At 39.7% G+C, this 19,116-nt stretch overlaps 2 protein-coding genes across 4 annotated transcripts in view; one reads left to right on the plus strand and one right to left on the minus strand.

Annotated features, from left to right (window-relative positions):
- The window catches only part of ANKRD16 (ankyrin repeat domain 16), a 37,608-nt gene extending 22,144 nt beyond the window's left edge, over positions 1–15,464 (minus strand). The window contains exons 1-2 of one of the 2 annotated variants that reach the window (XM_020973732.2): positions 14,955–15,464; positions 6,944–7,164 (exon numbers count right to left, since the gene is read on the minus strand). In XM_020973732.2, the coding sequence (XP_020829391.1) occupies positions 6,944–7,164; positions 14,955–15,313 (580 nt within the window). In that variant the 5' untranslated portion in view covers positions 15,314–15,464. The remainder of the gene's footprint in view (positions 1–6,943; positions 7,165–14,954) is intronic. The other variant, XM_020973731.2, reaches the window with a different exon arrangement.
- Positions 15,465–17,136: 1,672 nt separating this feature from the next.
- FBH1 (F-box DNA helicase 1) overlaps positions 17,137–19,116 on the plus strand; it is a 74,514-nt gene continuing 72,534 nt past the window's right edge. The window contains exon 1 of one of the 2 annotated variants that reach the window (XM_020973662.2): positions 17,137–17,247. In XM_020973662.2, the coding sequence (XP_020829321.1) occupies position 17,247 (1 nt within the window). In that variant the 5' untranslated portion in view covers positions 17,137–17,246. The remainder of the gene's footprint in view (positions 17,248–19,116) is intronic. The other variant, XM_020973661.2, reaches the window with a different exon arrangement.

Below are 19,116 nucleotides of genomic sequence, written 5' to 3' on the forward strand. Positions count from 1 at the left end.
CTGTAGTCTTCTGATAATTTGGGCATTTTATGTTTTTGAAGATATTCCTCCATTTCTTTTATTTTTGCTAGGCACTGGGGTTAAGTGACTTGCCCAGGGTCACATAGCTAGTAAGTGTCAAGTATCTGAGGCCAGATTTGAACTCAGGTCCTCCTGACTTCAGGGCTGGTGCTCTATCCACTGCTCTGTTTCTTTTATGTTCTCAATTTTGTTAGCATGTGACTGTGCATGATATATACTGATTATTCTTTTCATTTTTTCTGGTTTTGTTGTGATTTCACCTTGGTCAGTTACTATTTTATTGATTTGGATTTTCTGCTCTTTTTTTAAAAAATCGGAATAGATTTCTCAGAATAATGTTTTTAAATGCATAAAATAACATACATCGTATTGTAAAAGGAACCAACAACATTAAAATCCAGTTATTAAAATGTCAAAAATAAATCAAAAAGTTCATGGACAACAGGTCAAGAACCTCTTGACTACAAGATCTCTGCCTTTTACATCTCTGAAATTTTATGGTTCCAAGTTTGCAGATATGAAATATGGGGAGATTTTTTTTAAAATTCATGTTTAGATTTCATCTTTAAGTTTTAAGTTTTTTCTGTTATGGAAGATAAGATTTAGATCTAGAAGAAACACAGATTAATTAGCATTATCTTACAGGCCCACCCAGGGGAAGTGACTTATTTAAGGTCAAACCAGTAGTAAACAGTAGAATCAAGACTTTGTTCCCAGGTCGTCACTTCAGGGGCAGCTTGGTGGTGCAGTGGATAGATAGAGCACCTGGAATCCTCCTGACCTGAGTTCAAATCCAGCCTCGGACACTTGAGACTAATTAGCTGTGTGAGCCTGGGCAAGTCACTTAACCCCATTGGTTAGCCTAAAAAAAAATAGATTGCCCATGTCGTCACTTCAAATCCAGTAGGCTTGCCACCACTTCAGATGCACAATAAAAGGGCTTGTATTTTAAAAAAAAATTAGAATAGATAAGGGGCTATTAATTTTATTGGTCTTTTTAAAGAACCAGTTTTCAGTTTCATTTATCATTTCTATGTTTTTTTCCCTAATTTATCTATTCCCACTCTAATTTTTAATATCTCCCCTTTTCTCTTGTTGATTTTTTTTCACTTTCTAATTTTTATAATTGCATATTCAGTTCATTAATCCTTTCCTTTTCTGTTTTGTTAATATAAGTTTATAAGGATATGATTTTCCCCTGAGGACTACTTTATCTGCATCTCAGAAATTCTGGCATGTTGTTTCATCATCATTTTCTTTCACATAGTTATTGTTTCTACGATTCATTATTTGACTCACTCGTTATTTAATATTTCATTGTTAAGTCTCCATTTGGGTTTCTATCCTTTGTTTGTGGTCCCTGAACAAATTTCTATTTTTATTGTATTATGGTCAATAAAGAATGTATTAACTATTTCTGTCTTTTTACATTTAGATCTTGAGGCTATTATTTTCTTCTTTTGTGACTGATTTTCCTATTGATTTATCTATGTTCAAGGTCTTTGAGCTTTCTTCCTTGAATTTTTTGTAATTTTAGGGTTATTTTCCTCTTTTTTTCCCTATCAGTCACTTTCTGACTATCCCCTCTGATGGTAATTTCCCTAGGAGCTGCATCTCAAAGTGTCTCAGCCTCCTCCCATGATGAGTCATTCATAGTTCACCAGCCTAGGGTTCTGTCCCAGTGGTCAGAACTGCCCCCAAATAGATGCTGTGCTCTTTGCCTCAGGACTGGAGTGCTGCACAGCCCCTGCACACACACACACAGCCTTGCTTTGGAGTCCTGTCTTGCTCCCTCTATTCCTTAGTTCTTTGACCGGGACTGGCAGTTCAGAGCTTTGCAGCACTGTTGCTACAGAGTTGTCCACCCTGGCTCTGGCTCTCTGTAGCTACTGATAATACAGGGTTGTGGACCCTGGCTAGCTTTTGCACCTGAGGGACTGTGGTCAATGGGGCAGATTTCTGTAGCCCAGCGATGGGGTCTGTGCCCGTGAGTTCTGCTAATGTAGCCTTGCTGTCCATAAGCATGGGAGGTGGAGAGGGGTGCTGGGTGAGCTCAGGGTCAATGAGTGTCAATTCACGCTTTAAAAAAATTTCTTTTTGATTCTAGATATTCTAGACCATGGATATAGTTGAAGTTGCTTTATCTTTTGTGCATAATTCTATTTTGGAGAGGTTTGAGAGGTCATGGGAATCAGAAAAAATGTCTAGTTCTCCATCTTTAGAAACAAATTTTCAAAACACAAAGATCCCTTCAAAGCCCTACTTGTTAATATAGCTATTTATAAGTGTTTATATGCATGTATATATTCAACAGTAAACAATATTGATTAATTTATATTTCTCAGTGTAACTGTAAGTGGCATTTGTAATTACAAAATTCTAAGAGGTAAAAAAAATATATTCTTATACACATAATAAGAGGTTATAAGGAACCAGCAGCCACAGTTCAACAGGCCCTACAACACTCTAACATCATCATTTAATTCAATGAAAATTAAACATTAGATAAGACAATATTATAGTGACAGTTAATTCCTTAGACTTAACACTAAACTGGGTCTTGCAGGATAGATAAGTTTTAGATAGCTACAGAAGAAATATGAGTTAATTCAGTTAACTTCAGAGAGGGGAAAAGAGCAAAGGAATAAAAGCAATAATGAGCAAGGTGTAGGAGGAGACACCTGTATGGCTAGAACAAAGTAGTTATTATTTGAAAACAGAGGGAAATAACATTGGGGAGATAAGCTGGGACCAGATTAAGAAAGTCTTTGAGTGTCAAGCTAAGAAATTTGGAATTTATGCTGTAGACAATGGAGAAGCATGGAAAAAATTTTTGAATGAGCACATGATATATATAACACATTTGCATGTCTATGCTATATCCTTTTCTATATATACAATTACACTTAATGATCTTATCAGTTCTTATGATTTAAATTATCATCTCCATATAGATGATTCTCAGATATGTCTGACCAGTCCTATCCTCTCCTGACCTCCAATCTTGTATCTCTGTCTGCCTATTGGATATCTTTAACTGAATATCTCATAGACATTTTAAACTTGGCACATTCAAATCTCTTCCTAACTTCCTTGTTACTGTAGAGAGTTACCACCATTCTCCCATTCACCTAGGCTTGCAAGCTAGGTGTTATCCTTGACTACTCAGTCTCAATCCCTATAGTTAATTTGTTGCCAACTCCTGTCATTTTTGCTTTGGTTATATCTCTCCTATACATCCCCTTCTCTCTTTTGACATTGCAACCACTCTGGTATAGGTCCTCATCATCTATTTCCTGGACTCAATAGCCTGCTGGTTGGTCTCCCTACCTCAAGTCTTTCCCTGATGTAATCCATCCTCCACTCAGTTGTCAAACTGATCTTCCTAAAGATCACAATATCACACCCGCCTTTTCAGACAATGCCAGGATTCTCCTTACCTCTAGGACCAAATATAAAATCCACTAGCTTTGAAAGTCCTTCATAACATGACCTCTCCCTTTCTTTTCTCTCACTCCCCTCCACTTACTCTGTTGTCTAGTGACCCTGGTCTCCTGGCTGTTCATTGAAGAAAACACTCCATCTCCCAGTTCTGGGCATGCCTGCTGTCTGTCTCCCATGTCTGGACCTCTCTTCCTCCTCATGTTTGTTTCTTGGTTTCCCTGGCTTCCTCAAGTACCAGCTTCAGTAAGTAACTTTTCCTAGTGCCTTCCCTCTGGGGTTACCCCAAGTTTATCCTGTCTACGTCTTGTTTGTACCTACTTTAAATCCTTTTTCCCTCGCTGGCATGTGAGCTCACTGAGGACAGGGACTGGTTTTGTGTTGTGGCCCCAGCACTCAGCACAATGCCTGGAACTTAATAAATGCTTGGTGTCTTGGCTTGACTTGACTAGGCTTGTATGTTATTTGGAAGAAATTAGCTTAATGTCAAAATACCATGAAATCCTTCATTTCTTTTCTTTCCCTTGAAAAAACTTAAGCTTCTTTCTGTTTTTCTTCCTTTAACTTCAGTTTTTTATGTGTACAGAGAATATTTTAGATTAAATGACTACTAAGATTTCTTCAGACTCAAAATCCAGGATTTTATTCCATACCCCTTCTCCCTATTTTGTCATCTAATCTTATATTTTGCCTTTTTGATGATGGTGGTGATAGGATAAAAAAATAAAAATCTCATTTACTATAATAACTTCAAGAAATACTGTTATTACTAATCAATAACACTTGATTCAGTAAGCATTCATTGAGTGCCTATCATTTTTCAAGCTTCATGCTAAGCATTTGGGATAGAGACAAAAATGAAAAGTCCCTTTCCTATATAATCTATATTTTTCCAGATGCTGCCAGATTCATCTTCCTTTTTTTAAATGTAAACTTTTTAAATTAAAAAAAATTCATTTTGAATATAAATACAAAATGAGAAAAGAATTTCCATGTATACAGCAGAAAATAAGAAAGGATTCAATATAAAATAATAAAATTCCATTTCTCAAAAACCTATTAATAAATCCTACACATTGTTTTCAAAGTAACCCAGCTTTTCTGTGCTTCTTTCTAGGTTTTCTTTTGTTCTCTCTTGTATACTTTTAATTTTTTCTCTTCCTCCTCCCCCACCCTAGAGAAGGCTACAATTGGATATGTATATATACATCTATATCTATAAACATACACATATATACATATATACTTACATATACATATATGTAAGAGTATACTATGCATATTTCTATTTATCAGTTCTCTCTCCGGAGGTGGACAGCATCTTCCTTTATAGGTCCAAGTCTTTCCATGTTTTTCTACATCAACCAGCTCATCATTTCTTGTATTATAACAATATTCCTTCACAATCATGTTCTATTTGAGAAATTGTCTATGAAAATTCTTTCCCAATTTTTTGCTTTCCTTCTAATCTTGGCTACAGTGGTTTTATTTATACAAGAATTTTAAAATTTAAAATAATCAAAATTATTCATTTTATACAATGCTCTCACCTTATAATATAGTTTAAGGTCTGGTACTGCTGAATCTCCTTCCTTTACTTTTTTCCCCCCTTAGTTTCTTTGAAATTCTTGACCTTTTGTTCTTCCAAATGAGTTTTTTGTTATTATTTTTCTGACTCGGTAAAATAATTTTTAGTAATTTAATTGGGATGGCGTTTGAGTAAATAGATTAGTTAGTTACACTGTCATTTTTTAAAAATATATTGGCTTTACCTACCCATGAACAATGAATATTTTTCTCCAATTATTTAAATGTAAACTCATCTTCCTTACTCATGGATCTGGTTATGTTATTTCAGTTCTCAAAACCCTGTAATGAATTTCCACTAGTTACTAAATAAAGTTCAAAATTCTTTGCCTGTCATTCAAGGCCCCTCAATCTGTCACCATCCAACTTTTTGATGATTTCTCATACTCTATGCTACAGCCAAATTTGACTGTCTACCACAAAGTGCCCTACTCCACTTCTATGCTTCTGCTCATATTGTACCTTGAATGCTCTAATTCATAGCTATCCTTTATAATCCTACTCAAATACCACCATCTCTGTTATGCCTTTTAATATTTTCCCCAGTGAGAACTGACCTCTCATCCTCTACCTTGGACCTCATATTAATAATTGGCTTGTACCTTTCTTATGTATTGCTTATGTGTCAGTCAGTTAGTTACTGTGTTAAGCTCTGGGGATACAAAGAAAGGAAGAAAAAAAAAACAGTTCCTGCTTTTAGGGATCCTACAGTCTAATGGGGAAGACAACAGAGAAACAACTACGCACAACAAGATATATATCAGATAAATTAGGAGTAGCCTTAGAGGGAAGGCACTAAGATTAAGGAGGACTGGGAAAGACTTCTTGCAGAAAGCAGGACTTTAGCTGAGATATGAATAAAACTAGAAGATCCAAGAGGCAGAGATAAAAATGGAGAGAGGTCCAGGCATGGGAGACAACCAGTGAACATTTTCAGCATTAGGAGACAGAATAGCTCGTGTGAAGAATGTTGTATACTAGAGACCTAACCAAGCAAAAATAACAGGACCTGGCAACAGATTGAATAGGAGAGGTGAGAGAGAATGAGGAGTTAAGGATGACTGGGATTTTGAGCCTTGGTGACTGGATGGTATCCTTGACAGTAACAGTGAAGTTAGGAAGAGGAGTTTTTGGGAGAAAGACAATGGGATCAGTTTTGGATACGTTGAATTTAAGATGTCTACAGGACATCCAGTTTGAGATATCTAATGTTGAGGTGAGGGGTAGAGGGGAAAGGGAATAAGCATTTATATAGTATCTACTATGTGCCAGGCATCATACTAAGTGTTTTGCAAAGGACTCATTTCATAGTTAGAGATAAGAGACTGGAGGTTGGAAAAGATGTTAGGGCTATCTGAGAATCATCTTCATAGAGATGATAACTGAACCCACCAGAGCTGATGATATCATCAAGTGAAATAGTATAGAGGGAAAACAGAAGAGGTCCCCAGGACAGAGCTTTAGGGGACCCATATAATTAGTGGATTTGATATGGATGAAAATGTCTTTTTTTACCATATAGTTATTTATGTGTGTGTGTGTGATATCCTCTCCCCAACATTAGGTTCTATGCTCCATGAAAGCAGGGACTACATCTCATCTCAATATCTTATCTAGCACTGGGCATATGGCGCTACAATAATGTTATGTAATCCAGACTACAAAAAAAGTGGCCAAATCCAACATGTGTGCAGCTCCAGAATTAAAGATCTCTAAAGACTTAGATATGGAAAAGACCTTAGGGATAATATGGTCTGATCTTCCCTTTACATAGGAGCAATTAAAAGGATAAGCAATTTGGCCAAGGTCATATGGGAGTAAGTAGCAGCACTAGGATGTGAACTCATATCTTTTGAGTCCAAATCCAGTACTCTGAACAGCCCAGAGTCCATACCTGCAGTATGCAGAGGTGTTCTTCTGATTTTGCTCTCTGTCTGCCAGACAGTTGGGGAAACAGTAAGCAAGTACTGGAGGATCACAGGGTCACCCTCTCGGCTGGCAATATGAAAGCTGTTCCAGCCATCTTTGTTCTTCAGGACTGGATTGGCCCCATGCTCCACAAGATCCTGGATCACTTCCAAGTTTTTCCTCGTGCAAGCCATCATCAGAGGAGTCCTAAGGCCAGTAAGGAGAAACTTATCAGGCTAAAGAATAGCTAAACACTAGTACTGTGTGACAATTGCTTAATACTTATAGTTTGTACTGATATAGGAAACTAGAAAGATCAAAGAGCTAGGAAATACTATAGTAAAAGTCTATGGTCACTATTAGCAGCTTCTCTGCCTATTTTGCAGACTTTGAGAAAATAACAAGGGGAGAAAGGACTGTGATATATAGGAGGGGCAAGAGTGTGATGCAGAACTCAGGCAATGCTTTTGTACTCCTCAAGAGCACTAAACTAGGGACAGAGATAACAGAGGGTAGTTGATAGCAAAAGTAATACTATATTGGGGTTCTCCCATTATATGCCTAGATAAGGTGAAAGATACACCAGAAACATAAAACAAGATGGCTCTCACCCTCAAACAAGTTGCAATATAATTGGAGAGACATAAGAAGCGATTGTTGAGTACAAGAATATGGGAAAGGAATAAAGATGAAGGAGTAAAACAAAACTTTCTCCTCAACTTTCCTCTCAACTTCCTCCCACACCTACTCCAAGAAAGAATGAGGAAAAGTACCCAACCAAGTGATGATTGGAAAATTCAAAGAGAAACTACAGTAAGCCCCCTTCAGAATAGGAAAACAGGCAAAAGACTCCATGCACCGGGGAGGGGACCTAGCTAGGAAGGTCCAGTACAGGCCCTTCCAGATCAACAGATTTGTTTGGAGCCTGAAGCTGTGTAATAAAGCATAGAGCAGGAGTAGGGGGAAACCTAAGCTAATTCTCTCTGACCCCAGAGCAGAGTACCAAAATCTTTTAGTACAGATGGGGCTGTGTCTGCACCCTAAAGCGTGTACTATTGCTGAACACATTCTTTTCTCACCACCCTCTGCTTTGGGTGCATGGAACAAAGAGAAGAAAAAGTATAAGAAAATAGAATGAAGGGAAATACACAATAAAGCATCATAAATATGAATGTGAATGAACTCAACCATAAAATTAGAAGAGAATAGCAGAATGGATTAGAAAGCAGACTCCATTAATATGTTATTTACAAGAAACATATTTGAAATATAAAGATTCACAAAGAGTTAAAATAAGGAATTGGAGTGACTATTGAATGGGAATGGAAGGGAACACATACATCTCTCAGAAGTATGAGGCACCTTTACAAAAACTTACCATCTCTTAGGGCATAAAAACCTCATGACCTAATGCAGAAAAGTAGAAATATAAACTCATCCTGACCACAGTGCAATGAAAATTATATTAAAGAAAAGGTTATTGAAAAAGAATTACAAATAAAAAACATTAAATTATCCTAAAAAATTGGTGGGTCAATGAACAAATCACAACATACTAAAATTTGTGAGATGCATCTAAAGCAGTCCAAAAGGAAAATTTATATCTATAAATACTTTGATCAAAGTGAAAAAGATCAAATTAATGAACTGGGAATAGAAAATAGAAAATAAAAAAATTTTTAAAACCTCAATTAAATGCTCTTGAAAACTCTTGAAAAATTAAATAAAATATCAACAGAACTGAAAGCAAAAATCCCCATTGAATTAATAAATAAAAATAAGAACTAAAGAATCAAAATAAAAACCAAACAATAAAATAAACAATTTGCCAATTTGATCAAGAAAAAAGAAAGAAAAACTAAATTACCAATAATAAAAATGGGAAAAGAAAATTAAATAGAAAGTAAGAAATGAAGCAAAGTATTAGAAACTATTTTTGCCCAATTATATGCTAACAATGCTCACAAATTACTTACAAAAGTATGAAATGCCCACAGAATAAGAAATAGAGAACTAAACATAAACTCAGAAAAAGATATTGAACATGTCATGAATGAACTCCCAAGGAAAAAAATTTGAGGACCAAATGGATTTACAAGCAAGTTCTATCTAATATTAAAAAAACAATTAATTGTAATATTACATAAACTATTAGCAGAAGCAGAAAAGGGGACCCTTCCAAATTCCTTCTTTGATGGGAAAATTTTAAGTGAAATATGAGCAAACAAGCTATAACAACATATCACAAAGACATATGCTGACCAAACTGGATTTATACCAAGAATGCTGGATTGCTTTAATATTAGGGAAAAGCATAAATATAACAGACCATATTCGTAATATGAGTACAGAACAAAACATTTAATTATGTGGCACAGGCAATTAGATATGAAGACAATACATAACATGGAAGCAGTGTTTTGTAGAATGAACATCTAACTACAAGCAAATAGACTTATGTTGTTAGGTTCTGTGAACTTGGGTATGAATGGCACTTCACCTTTTTGGCTTCAGTTGCCTTACATGTAAAATGAAGGGGACAGACTAGATGATCTCTAAATTTCTTTCCAGAGTTAAATTCTGATTCATTGATTCTTATAAAGGTACTAATTGTGCAACACAGATAAATAAAGGCAAAGGAAATTAGAAGAAATCAATGTGGACTGGAATCCTTAGTGAAAGCTTCAAAGAGGAGACAGGACCTAAACATTAACTAGATAGTTACAGAGAAGGGGGAAGGTGTCTTAGAAGGAAAGAATAGTGTGATCAAAACTACAGAGGAAAGAATGAGTATAGTGCGTGTAGTGGAAAATTAAGCCATTCCTACTTCTAATGTTTGCCTATGTTTATTTTAATGCAGGGACTCTACTGGTTGAATAAATTGCCTTTGAGTATGATGATGAGAAGATTTGGGGATCACACTTAGCTTGATGAGATCCTCACACTGTATGAGACACAAGAACTGAGATAAGGGAACAGGAGATTCATATCTCATTAAGTGCAATGATGGGCAAAATTACCCCTATTACTTGAATTGCTTCTCTTTGTCCTCGCTACTTCCTGTCCCCCACCTTGCTGGAAGTTACTTGATTTTACTGACTGACTCACTACAAATTTGTCATCCAATCTCTGAATTGGGTCCTCTCTGAAGCAAGGTAATACTTCAACTCCATCTAATCGATTCCTTACCCTATTCCTCATAGAAACTGTTCCAAACCTTCCCTTCTCAAGCCTCCCTCACCTTTTCCTCTGCCCATTCTACTAGCTGTGGACCTCACCACTTGCTTTACTGAGATCAAAACCATATTCAGTGAACTTTCACTTCTCTCCTCTTTATCACAGAACACCATTAACACTATCCTCCATTCTTTCCTCCTTCTCTCCAGTCTCTGATGATGAGAACAAGTGCCCTTAAATCCAACTCCTCCCTCCCTCAATTATATTCCCTCTCTTTCTAATCTTCAGTCTCTCCCAATCTACTGATTCTGTGGTGGAAACAATATCCTAAGGTCCACTCATTCCTGCAAATTAGACTAGGTTTTCTTTAAAGATATTGAAACTGTCCTCAAGATTTAGTTGGCTCAGAGAACTAAAGTACATACAATTGACATATGTTCCTGGTCATTTAGATATAAAACAGCCAAGGCTAGACTTCTTCCCTTTATGCTTCTGACCACCAACTAGAAGAATCTCCAACACAGTCACTGGAGAATTATATTCTGCTGAATCAAAGCTATATTCCAGATATTCTAACATTCCTCCCCTACTCTAAATGTCCTTCTCCTATGGGTAAGTAAACCACTTTGTGATTGGTTTTCTCAGAACAAGTTTAACAGAGCCATAAAAAGGCCAGGTGGGCTTGAGAACCAGTGTTTTACTTTGGTAAAATACTGTTGACATAGTACTTGGTCATTAGAGAAGGAGACAGAAAGAAAGACACACAACAACTTTAACCCATCCATCAGACTGCTAACCTGAGGAAGGAATGATCTCCATAAGGAAAGGACTTCAAAAGCCACATAACAATATGGCTTAGTCTACTAAAGCCTTGGAGTTTAAAGTATAATAAAGCTAACAAGAATTTAAGTCAAGATGGCAAACTAGATACGCATCCCTTGAATGTCTAGCAGAGAGTAGCTCACTTCTACTTGAATAAATAGTTCTTACTCCTTTGGATTTCAGGCTTTATTATATCACTCCCAGTATTCAAGCTAGCTTGTCACACTTTACACTTCTTTGAACTGGAAAACCTGGACTAAATGAAGCATCTCATTCATAGAGCAGCCAACAGGAAGTGATCATTCATGGTGATCTGGCAAAGTATTCCCTTTTTGTCAATGATGAAGAGCTGCTAGAATAACATTTTCTTATCCACCTTTAAGCCATCATAGTTCTGAGCGATAGTATGTTTTGGGTTAGACACCAACGTTTTCCAGGTTCCTAGTCTATCTTGCTTCTTGGGTCAGTTGACTCATGCACAGTGACAGAAGCAGAAGTCCACTGCAGTACCAATCACTGGATGATTCAGTTTCTTAAATTCTCCTGCATGATCACTGAAAGCAATAATTTCTTTGGAAAAAGTCAGAAAATACATATCTTTAGCAGAAAGGCTGTCTTTGAGCTGACCATCTGGTATAACAGCTATAGCTTTGAAGACAGATACTAAGTACCAAACTCTAGAGTTTCCTGCTAAATGCTAATATCAACTACTCTTCAGATACCACTCTGGGGACACATGAAGCAAGTAATGAATCATTCTCCTTTTGTTAACTCTTAGAAGAACTACAAGTGCCTCATTTTCTTCCAGTTTTAGATATAAACTACCAGTCCATCAGCCTGAGTCAGGCCCAGCCCAGGAAGTTTCCTCCATCCATAAAAACCTTTCACTTGATCCTCTCATCTCCTCAAGCTATCAGCCTTTATCCCTCCTCCTTTTTATAACCAAACTCCTAGGAAAAGTTAGCTATATGCATTGTCTCCACTTTGTTTCCTCCTACTTCTCAACCTTTGGAAGTCTGCATTTTTACTCATTCACCTGAAAATGTTCTCTTGAAAGTTACCAATGATTTCTGAGTTGTCAGACTTGGTGGTCTTTTCTCAGTCCTCATTCTTCTTGGCTTCTTTGCTGTTTACAACCAAAAAAACCAAAAAACCCCCCCAAAAAACCCTTTCAATTTTTATAGTGTGCTGGAAATTTCTTTCCCCTATAGAATTTAAAACATTGTTTTCATATCTTACTATGCTTTTTTAAAAAAGTGAATAGGTTGGTCACCATTCCTCCCAGGCATTCAATCCTTTCTTGGTTTTTGTGATACTACCCTCTCCTGGTTCACTTTTAATCTGCCTGACCACTCTTTCCTAATTTTTTTTTACTTGCTCATCATCAATATTATTCCTCATAACTGTGGCTATACCCTAATACTCTGTCCTGGTTCCTCTTTTCTTTTTTCTCTATACTCTCTTTGACTTCATTAGCTTCCATGGGTTGGTTCATTTATCATCTTTATGATGATTCTCAGATTTATATATTTTTCCTGAACTCGTCTTAAAACCCCAACTGCCTATTGAACATATCATTTTGGATGTCCTGTAAGCATCTCGAACTCAACAAGTCCAAAAAAGAACTCATTTCCCTCCAAAATTCTTACCTCCACTGAACCTATTTCTGTTAAGAGCATCACCATTCTTCCAGTATCCCAGATTTGTAACCTGAATGTAACACTTGACTCCTCACTCTCACCCCACATTCAGTCTATTACTAAATTTTGACATTTCTGTCTCCACATCCTATCTCCCTATCCAATTCCTTCTTTATATTCACAGTCACCATCTTAGTTTAGGATCTCATTAACTTTCATCTAGGCTAATATAATGGCTTCTTACTTAGTATCCTTGCCTCAAGTCTATCCCCACTCCAATCCATTTATATATAACTGCCAAAATGATTTTCCTTAAGTGTAGATCGGATTATGTCATTCTCCTACTCAGTAAACTCCAGGAACTTCCTATTACTCTTAGTATCAAATGTAAACTCCTCTGCTGGGATTTAAAGCTATTTACAACTTGGCCTTTACTGAACTCTGCAGCATCATTATGTACTCCTTCGCTTCCTGAATTCCATGGTCCAAGCAAATTGGCCTTCTCTCTCACAAATGGTGCCTTTCTCACCTATACCTCATAGAATCCCTCGCTTCCTTCCAGGGAAGCTCAAATATCACTCTCTATGCTGTCATAGCCCTCCCTAGATACTGTTGCAGCATTTCCTTTGTATCCATTCTGTACTTAGATATTTACATGTTGTCTACCTCAACAGAATGTAAACTCATTGAGAAAAGGTATCATTTCACGTATGTGTGTGTGTGTGTGTGTGTGTGTGTGTGTGTATCTCCAAAGAGTGCCTGGTATATATTAATTTTTTTAACAAATGCTTGTTGCTTTGTTTGACCGACCCGAAATGTTATGCATTATAGTGATCTGTAATTTCATTGATTTAAGGAACTTCCTAATCAGGAAGCCACTTTGTGGTGGGCTTCACCTGACTCAAGCTTGTCCTTTGACAGTTTAGATCCAATACTTGAACAAAATGAGACATGTGTAAGTCATTCAACAGTTACAAAAGTCAGTTTACTTAGTCATGGAAGGAGAAAGTATATCCAACAAGGATATGCCCTGAGGATACGGTGGTTGATTTGCCCAGTAACAGATATATCAGCCTAGCATCAGAGTGGGGCTGGAGCTCTTTGTAGTTTTTTTTTCTACTCAGGTGACCAGGGAGTGATATATGTAGCCTGGACCTTTACTCCCTCAAGCCATTTAAGTCTTCCTGACAATTTAAACACCTTTTTAAGGAAAAGAACTAGCTCAGCCCACATGGTGGTGATGGTAGTGATAGGGGCCTTCTGGTAGCTTTTCCTCTTAGCACACTCTTCTAATGCAGGTCAGCAGATTCTTTGTCAGTTATATTCCTAAGAGTTGCCTGGAGCACAGAAAGATTTAGGGACTTGCTCAGTCATACAGTTAAGTATGTACGATGGGCAGACCTTGGCTCCAAGGCCAGCTTTTTATTTTCTATGCCACACTGTTTCAGAGTCATAGAATCTATAGATTTAGAGATGGAAAGGATAAATCATGTCTACCAAAATTTAATTAGCGCAATTTCTCAACACTTCTGTTACAGTAATACTTCCATTTTATAGGATCTCAGCTGGTATTTAGTTTATCACTGCAGCTGTCTATTGTTTGTGCCTCTGATTTATAACATTAAAAAATAGTCTTGGAAGGCAAAGATTTCTCAACAGAGGCTCACAGACATAGCATAGTGGGTGCTTGAGTAACCAGTCTCACAAAACTTGTAAAATGTAAATTGGAAAAATGAATGCAATTAATGAGGCTGTTAGGAATTTACATGCATATAGTGCTTTAAGGTTTTTGATATGCTTTTCTCACAATAACTTGAAGATTATTATCTACCTTTTACATACAAGGACACTGGGGGAAATCTGAAAGGTTAAGTGACTTACCCTTGATCAGCGAATAAGGTGGAATTTGAACTGAGGTCTCATTTGTAAAACCAGAATAACACACGCAGTAGTTACCAAAGTATCTGAAGTACCTTGTTGTAAGAGGCAAATGAGATAACTTATTTAAAAGGACACAAAAATGTCAGTTACCCTCACTATTAGAGTTATGTTCCTTGAATGCCAGATTTTAAACTCTTTTAAGGATAAGTGAAATGCTTTATATTTTTCTTTTACTTCTCCCATTAACTTTGCCTGCATAAGACACAAAGTAGGCACTTCATAAGCAGTCGTTTATTTGCCCTGTCTACTAGCCAGCTTACTGCAATTTAGGAGAAGGTTGTGTGAGCGGGTGAAGCTCAACTGAATGAATGATGAGCCAGCAGTTCAAGGTGACAGAAATAACGAGGGTCGCCGAAGCCACAGCCTGTCTTCAGGCAGGGTTTAATCTACGGACGCGTCCTGACCCTTCCCACCTACCAGTCCCCCTTCTTCAGACAGTCCACAGCCGCCCCTCTTTTCAGCAGATACAGCACGCAGTCCCGGTGCCCCCGGGACGCTGCCTCATGCAGGGGACGCTTGTAGTCCCGGTTAGGGGCCTCGATGTCCAGCTCCCAAGCTTCAACCAGGTAGGCTAGGATGTCCCGATGCCCATGCCGGGCCGCAGAATGTAGGAGGGTGTCACCTCCTCTGCCTGGGCACCGGGTCTTCACCTGCCAGCTACGGCTGTGCTCCGCTCTCCCAAGCTCCTCTTGCAAGGGTCTTAGCTGCCCCTCCTGGACCAGCCTGAAGAGCCGCTCCAGCGGCTGCGCTTCCTCCACGCGCCGATTGTGAGCCATGACCGAACCTGGCTCGGACTCTGGGGCGGCTCGGCAGCCGCACGCGGCGCTAGGACAGGTGGGAGGTGCTAGAGTCCCCGGCGCCCAGCCTGGTCTGAGGCCGCCGCGTTTGCGCGCCTGCGGCTCCCTTAAGGGAGGACCCGCCTCCCGGCCTGCCTGCCTCCTCTGCACGTCCTCTGGCTGAGTCCGGAGAGGATGCAGGCAACGAGCCCAGGCTGGACCTGAGACCCTGCCTTCCCCCCGATATTGCACGACTTTGGCCTAGATCATCGCTCCCTGAAGGTTGCGGGGTTTCATCCCAGGAGAGCTCTGACTCTTCCTACTCATCCCAGGCGCCTCAGTTTCCCGGGATGTGCAAGGTGTCCTTAAAGTCTTAGTGCTGTCAAAGCATAAAATGGCATTAAGGTTTTGAGGACACCTCGCAGGACATGTGTGCGTGTACATCAGTATGAACGGTGTGAATGTTATTGGGAGTGAGCAAGGATGGGACAGAATTCATAGGATCCCAGATCTGGAGCGAGAAGAGGCCTCAAAGGCCTTTTTGGCCGACTTCCTCATTTTATAGGCTAGGCAAATGATGCTGGGGGAGGAGCTAAGAGTGCACACTAGTTAGAATTCTATACATTAACAGTGTATGTGTGTAATGGGTACCATATTTCTTGCCTTCTCAGTGGGTGTGGAAGAGAGCAAAGAGGGTGAAGGGACAGAGAGAATGTGGAACTAGAAATTAAAAAAAAATTCTGTGCGTTTACGCCCAGTAGCTCTTGGATTTTTCTAAGGTCTCCAGAGGAGCTACTACTGATAAAGATGGTAAATACTAAGTACCTCAGTGCATCAAAAGATGCAAGGTTTAAACTTAGGCCTTCCTCATTTCAAGTCTATCATTCTCAATACTAAACTATAATTTAATAAATTCTTTTTGAATGGACCCTGATATCCATCCGTCTGGTACCAATTTTAAACCCTACTTTCCTCCTCTGTGAAATGCAGGTTTTGGATGATGTCTAACCAACCCTCCCACGCTAAAAGTAAGATCTACTCCCTTAGTCCCCAGTGGAGTCAGAAATACCTGGGTTCAAATCCTGCCTCATACATATACTAGCTGAGTGACCCTCCACCCCCACCCACCATTACATTAACCTGTGAGCCCCTAGACACCTAGGGCTTTTTTTTTTGTCTTTGTATTTCCAGAGTTTGGCATGATGCCTGGCTTATAGTAGGTGCTTAATGCCATTTGACTGACCCTGGGCAAGTGACTTCTCTGTACTTCAGTTTCCTCATCTGTAAAAGAAGAGGCTTACACTTCCAGGTCTACACTTAAGATACTACGATTCAGCCTGGCCTAAGACCTTCAAGCAGTTTTCCTCCCTCCACAAAAAAACAAAAACAAAAACAAAACAAAACAAAAAAAAACCCGAGGAAATTCTTTTCTGCCTCTAAGATCAGAGGGAAGAAATAAGAGAAAGACCCAGGACTTATCATTGGGAGGGCAGTGTGCATCGGCCTTTCTATTGGTCGAGACGGCAATCAATTAACTCCATGGCGGGGTGGTTTTTCTGTTTGTTTGGTGTGTATTTTAAGTGTGTTTTGTTTTGTTCTGTACGAGCTGGAGATGAGGGGGTGAGATTTTAGGGAGGAAGTCACAGGAATTCCGAGTCCTACTTTGTAGCGTTTGGGAAGATTGGAAAGAGGCCGGAAGGAGCGGAAGGATCGAAGGGGCGGAAGGGGAGAAGGGGCGGAAGGGGAGAAAGGGCGGAAGGGGAGAAGGGGCGGAAGGGGAGAAGGGCGGAAGGGGAGAAGGAGAGGAGGGGCGGAAGGGGAGAAGGAGAGGAGGGGCGGGGCTGCTGGAGGAGGAGGAGGAGGAGGAGGAGCAGGAGCTGGAGGCTTCTTTGCGGCTGTAGCTGCCACACTCCGAAATGCCCAAGCCCGTGAGAGTGGGTGCTTTGCGGGTGCGGGTGGGATTGGGGCTGGGGTAGGAGGTGGAGGGGGCGGCCAAGCCCACTCCTGTTTGGCAGATTTAGAGCCTCAACGACGACCGCCGGTTTCTGATCCCATGGATGCGTTTGTTTACTATTTACATGGGCTGTGTGACCTTAGGAGAGTCACATTCCCTCCATGGGCCTGTTTCCTTATCTGTAAAATGAGAAGCTTAGATTAGATCTCAGAGAAAAGAAAGCCCCTTTCAGCTCTAACATTCTGTGATTCTATGGAAGACTGGATTTGAGGGAAGAAAAATACAGCTATTTTAGAGAGGGGGAGGGGCGGAGAGGGAAAGGGGGAGGACTGGAGAGTAGAAAAAGGGAAGGGAGAGAGGTGGAGAGGGACATCCCAGGAGGTAATGCCACAAGCATTTCTTAAGCTTTTACAATGTTCTGGACGACGTGCAGAGCTCTGGGAATATGTGATCGAGCTGATGGAAAAATCCCTGCCCTCAGGGAGCTTATGTTCTAACGGAGGAAGACAGCTACCCCCAAGGGAGCTAAAAAGTGGGTGGGAAAGGAGGAGGAGACTCTTGTGGGACTCGACCCGGTGGAAACTGAAGATTGGCAGGCCTAGGCCCTTCCCCAAAATGGAGGCAGCGAGGGGTGGCGTACCAGGCGAGGACTGTGGGGTGAGGAGGCCGCCGGGACTGAGGGAAGCGTAGGATGAGACTAGCTGAGGTGGGCTGGAGGATGCGAAAGAGCAGAAGCACAGCCAGGAGGAGCAGAGTGGGTGAGAAGGCAGAACCCCGCATCTGTTGGAAGGAAACACGGCTGATGTGCCCGAGTAGCTCTGCTTCCCTTTTCTTTGTGGTGGTATCTGATGCCTGTGCTTCTGCTCGCCCTCTTCCAAGGGGTTTCTCAAAGCTGCCCTTTCTCCAGCTCCATTTCTTATTACCTGAGACAGAAGAAAAGACAGATGGGCAGAGAGAGGGAATTCAGGGGGAAGAGGAGGGAAGGAAGGTAGGCTACAGAGGTGGTCAAGGAGGCACCCCACCAATAGTAATTTATTAAAATTAGATATAGAGTGGGTGAAATAAGATTCAGAGAGGCTTGAGTTCAGTTATCCAGTTTCCACATTGTGATTCTGGTTGGATACTTCTTCCATCATCTTAGTTTAAAAAAAAAACCTCCTTTATCTCCTTCCTTTCAAAAACCTTGATTAATTAATTAATTGCCTACTGAATAGAATACAAATGCTTCAGCATGACGTTCAAGCTGATTTGCGGTCTGATTCTAACTTAACCTTTCTAGGGTTTTATTTTCAAGATACTCCCTTTCTGTAGACTGGACTTTTCTTACCACCTCCTGCTGTATCTTTACCCATACTGAACCCCTACTTCCAGGAAAGACCTTTCCTCCTACTCTGCCTGTTAACATCCATTCTTTCCTTCAAGCCCTAGTTCAACTGCCATCTCTTCTGTCACCTCTTACCTTCTCCTCTCTCCTGCCCTCCACGTCATGCCTGGCAACTTGTGGCTCCTGTTGAGCATTTAACTGCATACCAGGCACTGTAATAAGTACTGGGGATACAAAAAAACAGTAAAAACAAATCTCTGTCCTCTAGGAGCTTATATTCTATTTCTCTTGTATTCTTACATTCTAATTATATATATTCTCATATATATAAGATATATATCCTAAATATGTGTTAAAAATTCTATTATATTCGAATTCTCCTATATTCTAATGGGAGAGACGAGTGTGTGACAGCTCTTATTGGTGAGTTCTTCCTCAAACTTCCATTTTGGGGGGGTCAGCCATCCTACTTTCTCCATATTTAGCATCCATGCTCCTTTGGGTACTTCCCTTCCCTCTTTTTAG

This window comes from Phascolarctos cinereus, unplaced genomic scaffold (genome assembly GCF_003287225.1).
Source record: "Phascolarctos cinereus isolate Bilbo 61053 unplaced genomic scaffold, phaCin_HiC Scaffold_1;HRSCAF=81, whole genome shotgun sequence".
Taxonomy (NCBI): Eukaryota; Metazoa; Chordata; class Mammalia; order Diprotodontia; family Phascolarctidae; genus Phascolarctos; species Phascolarctos cinereus.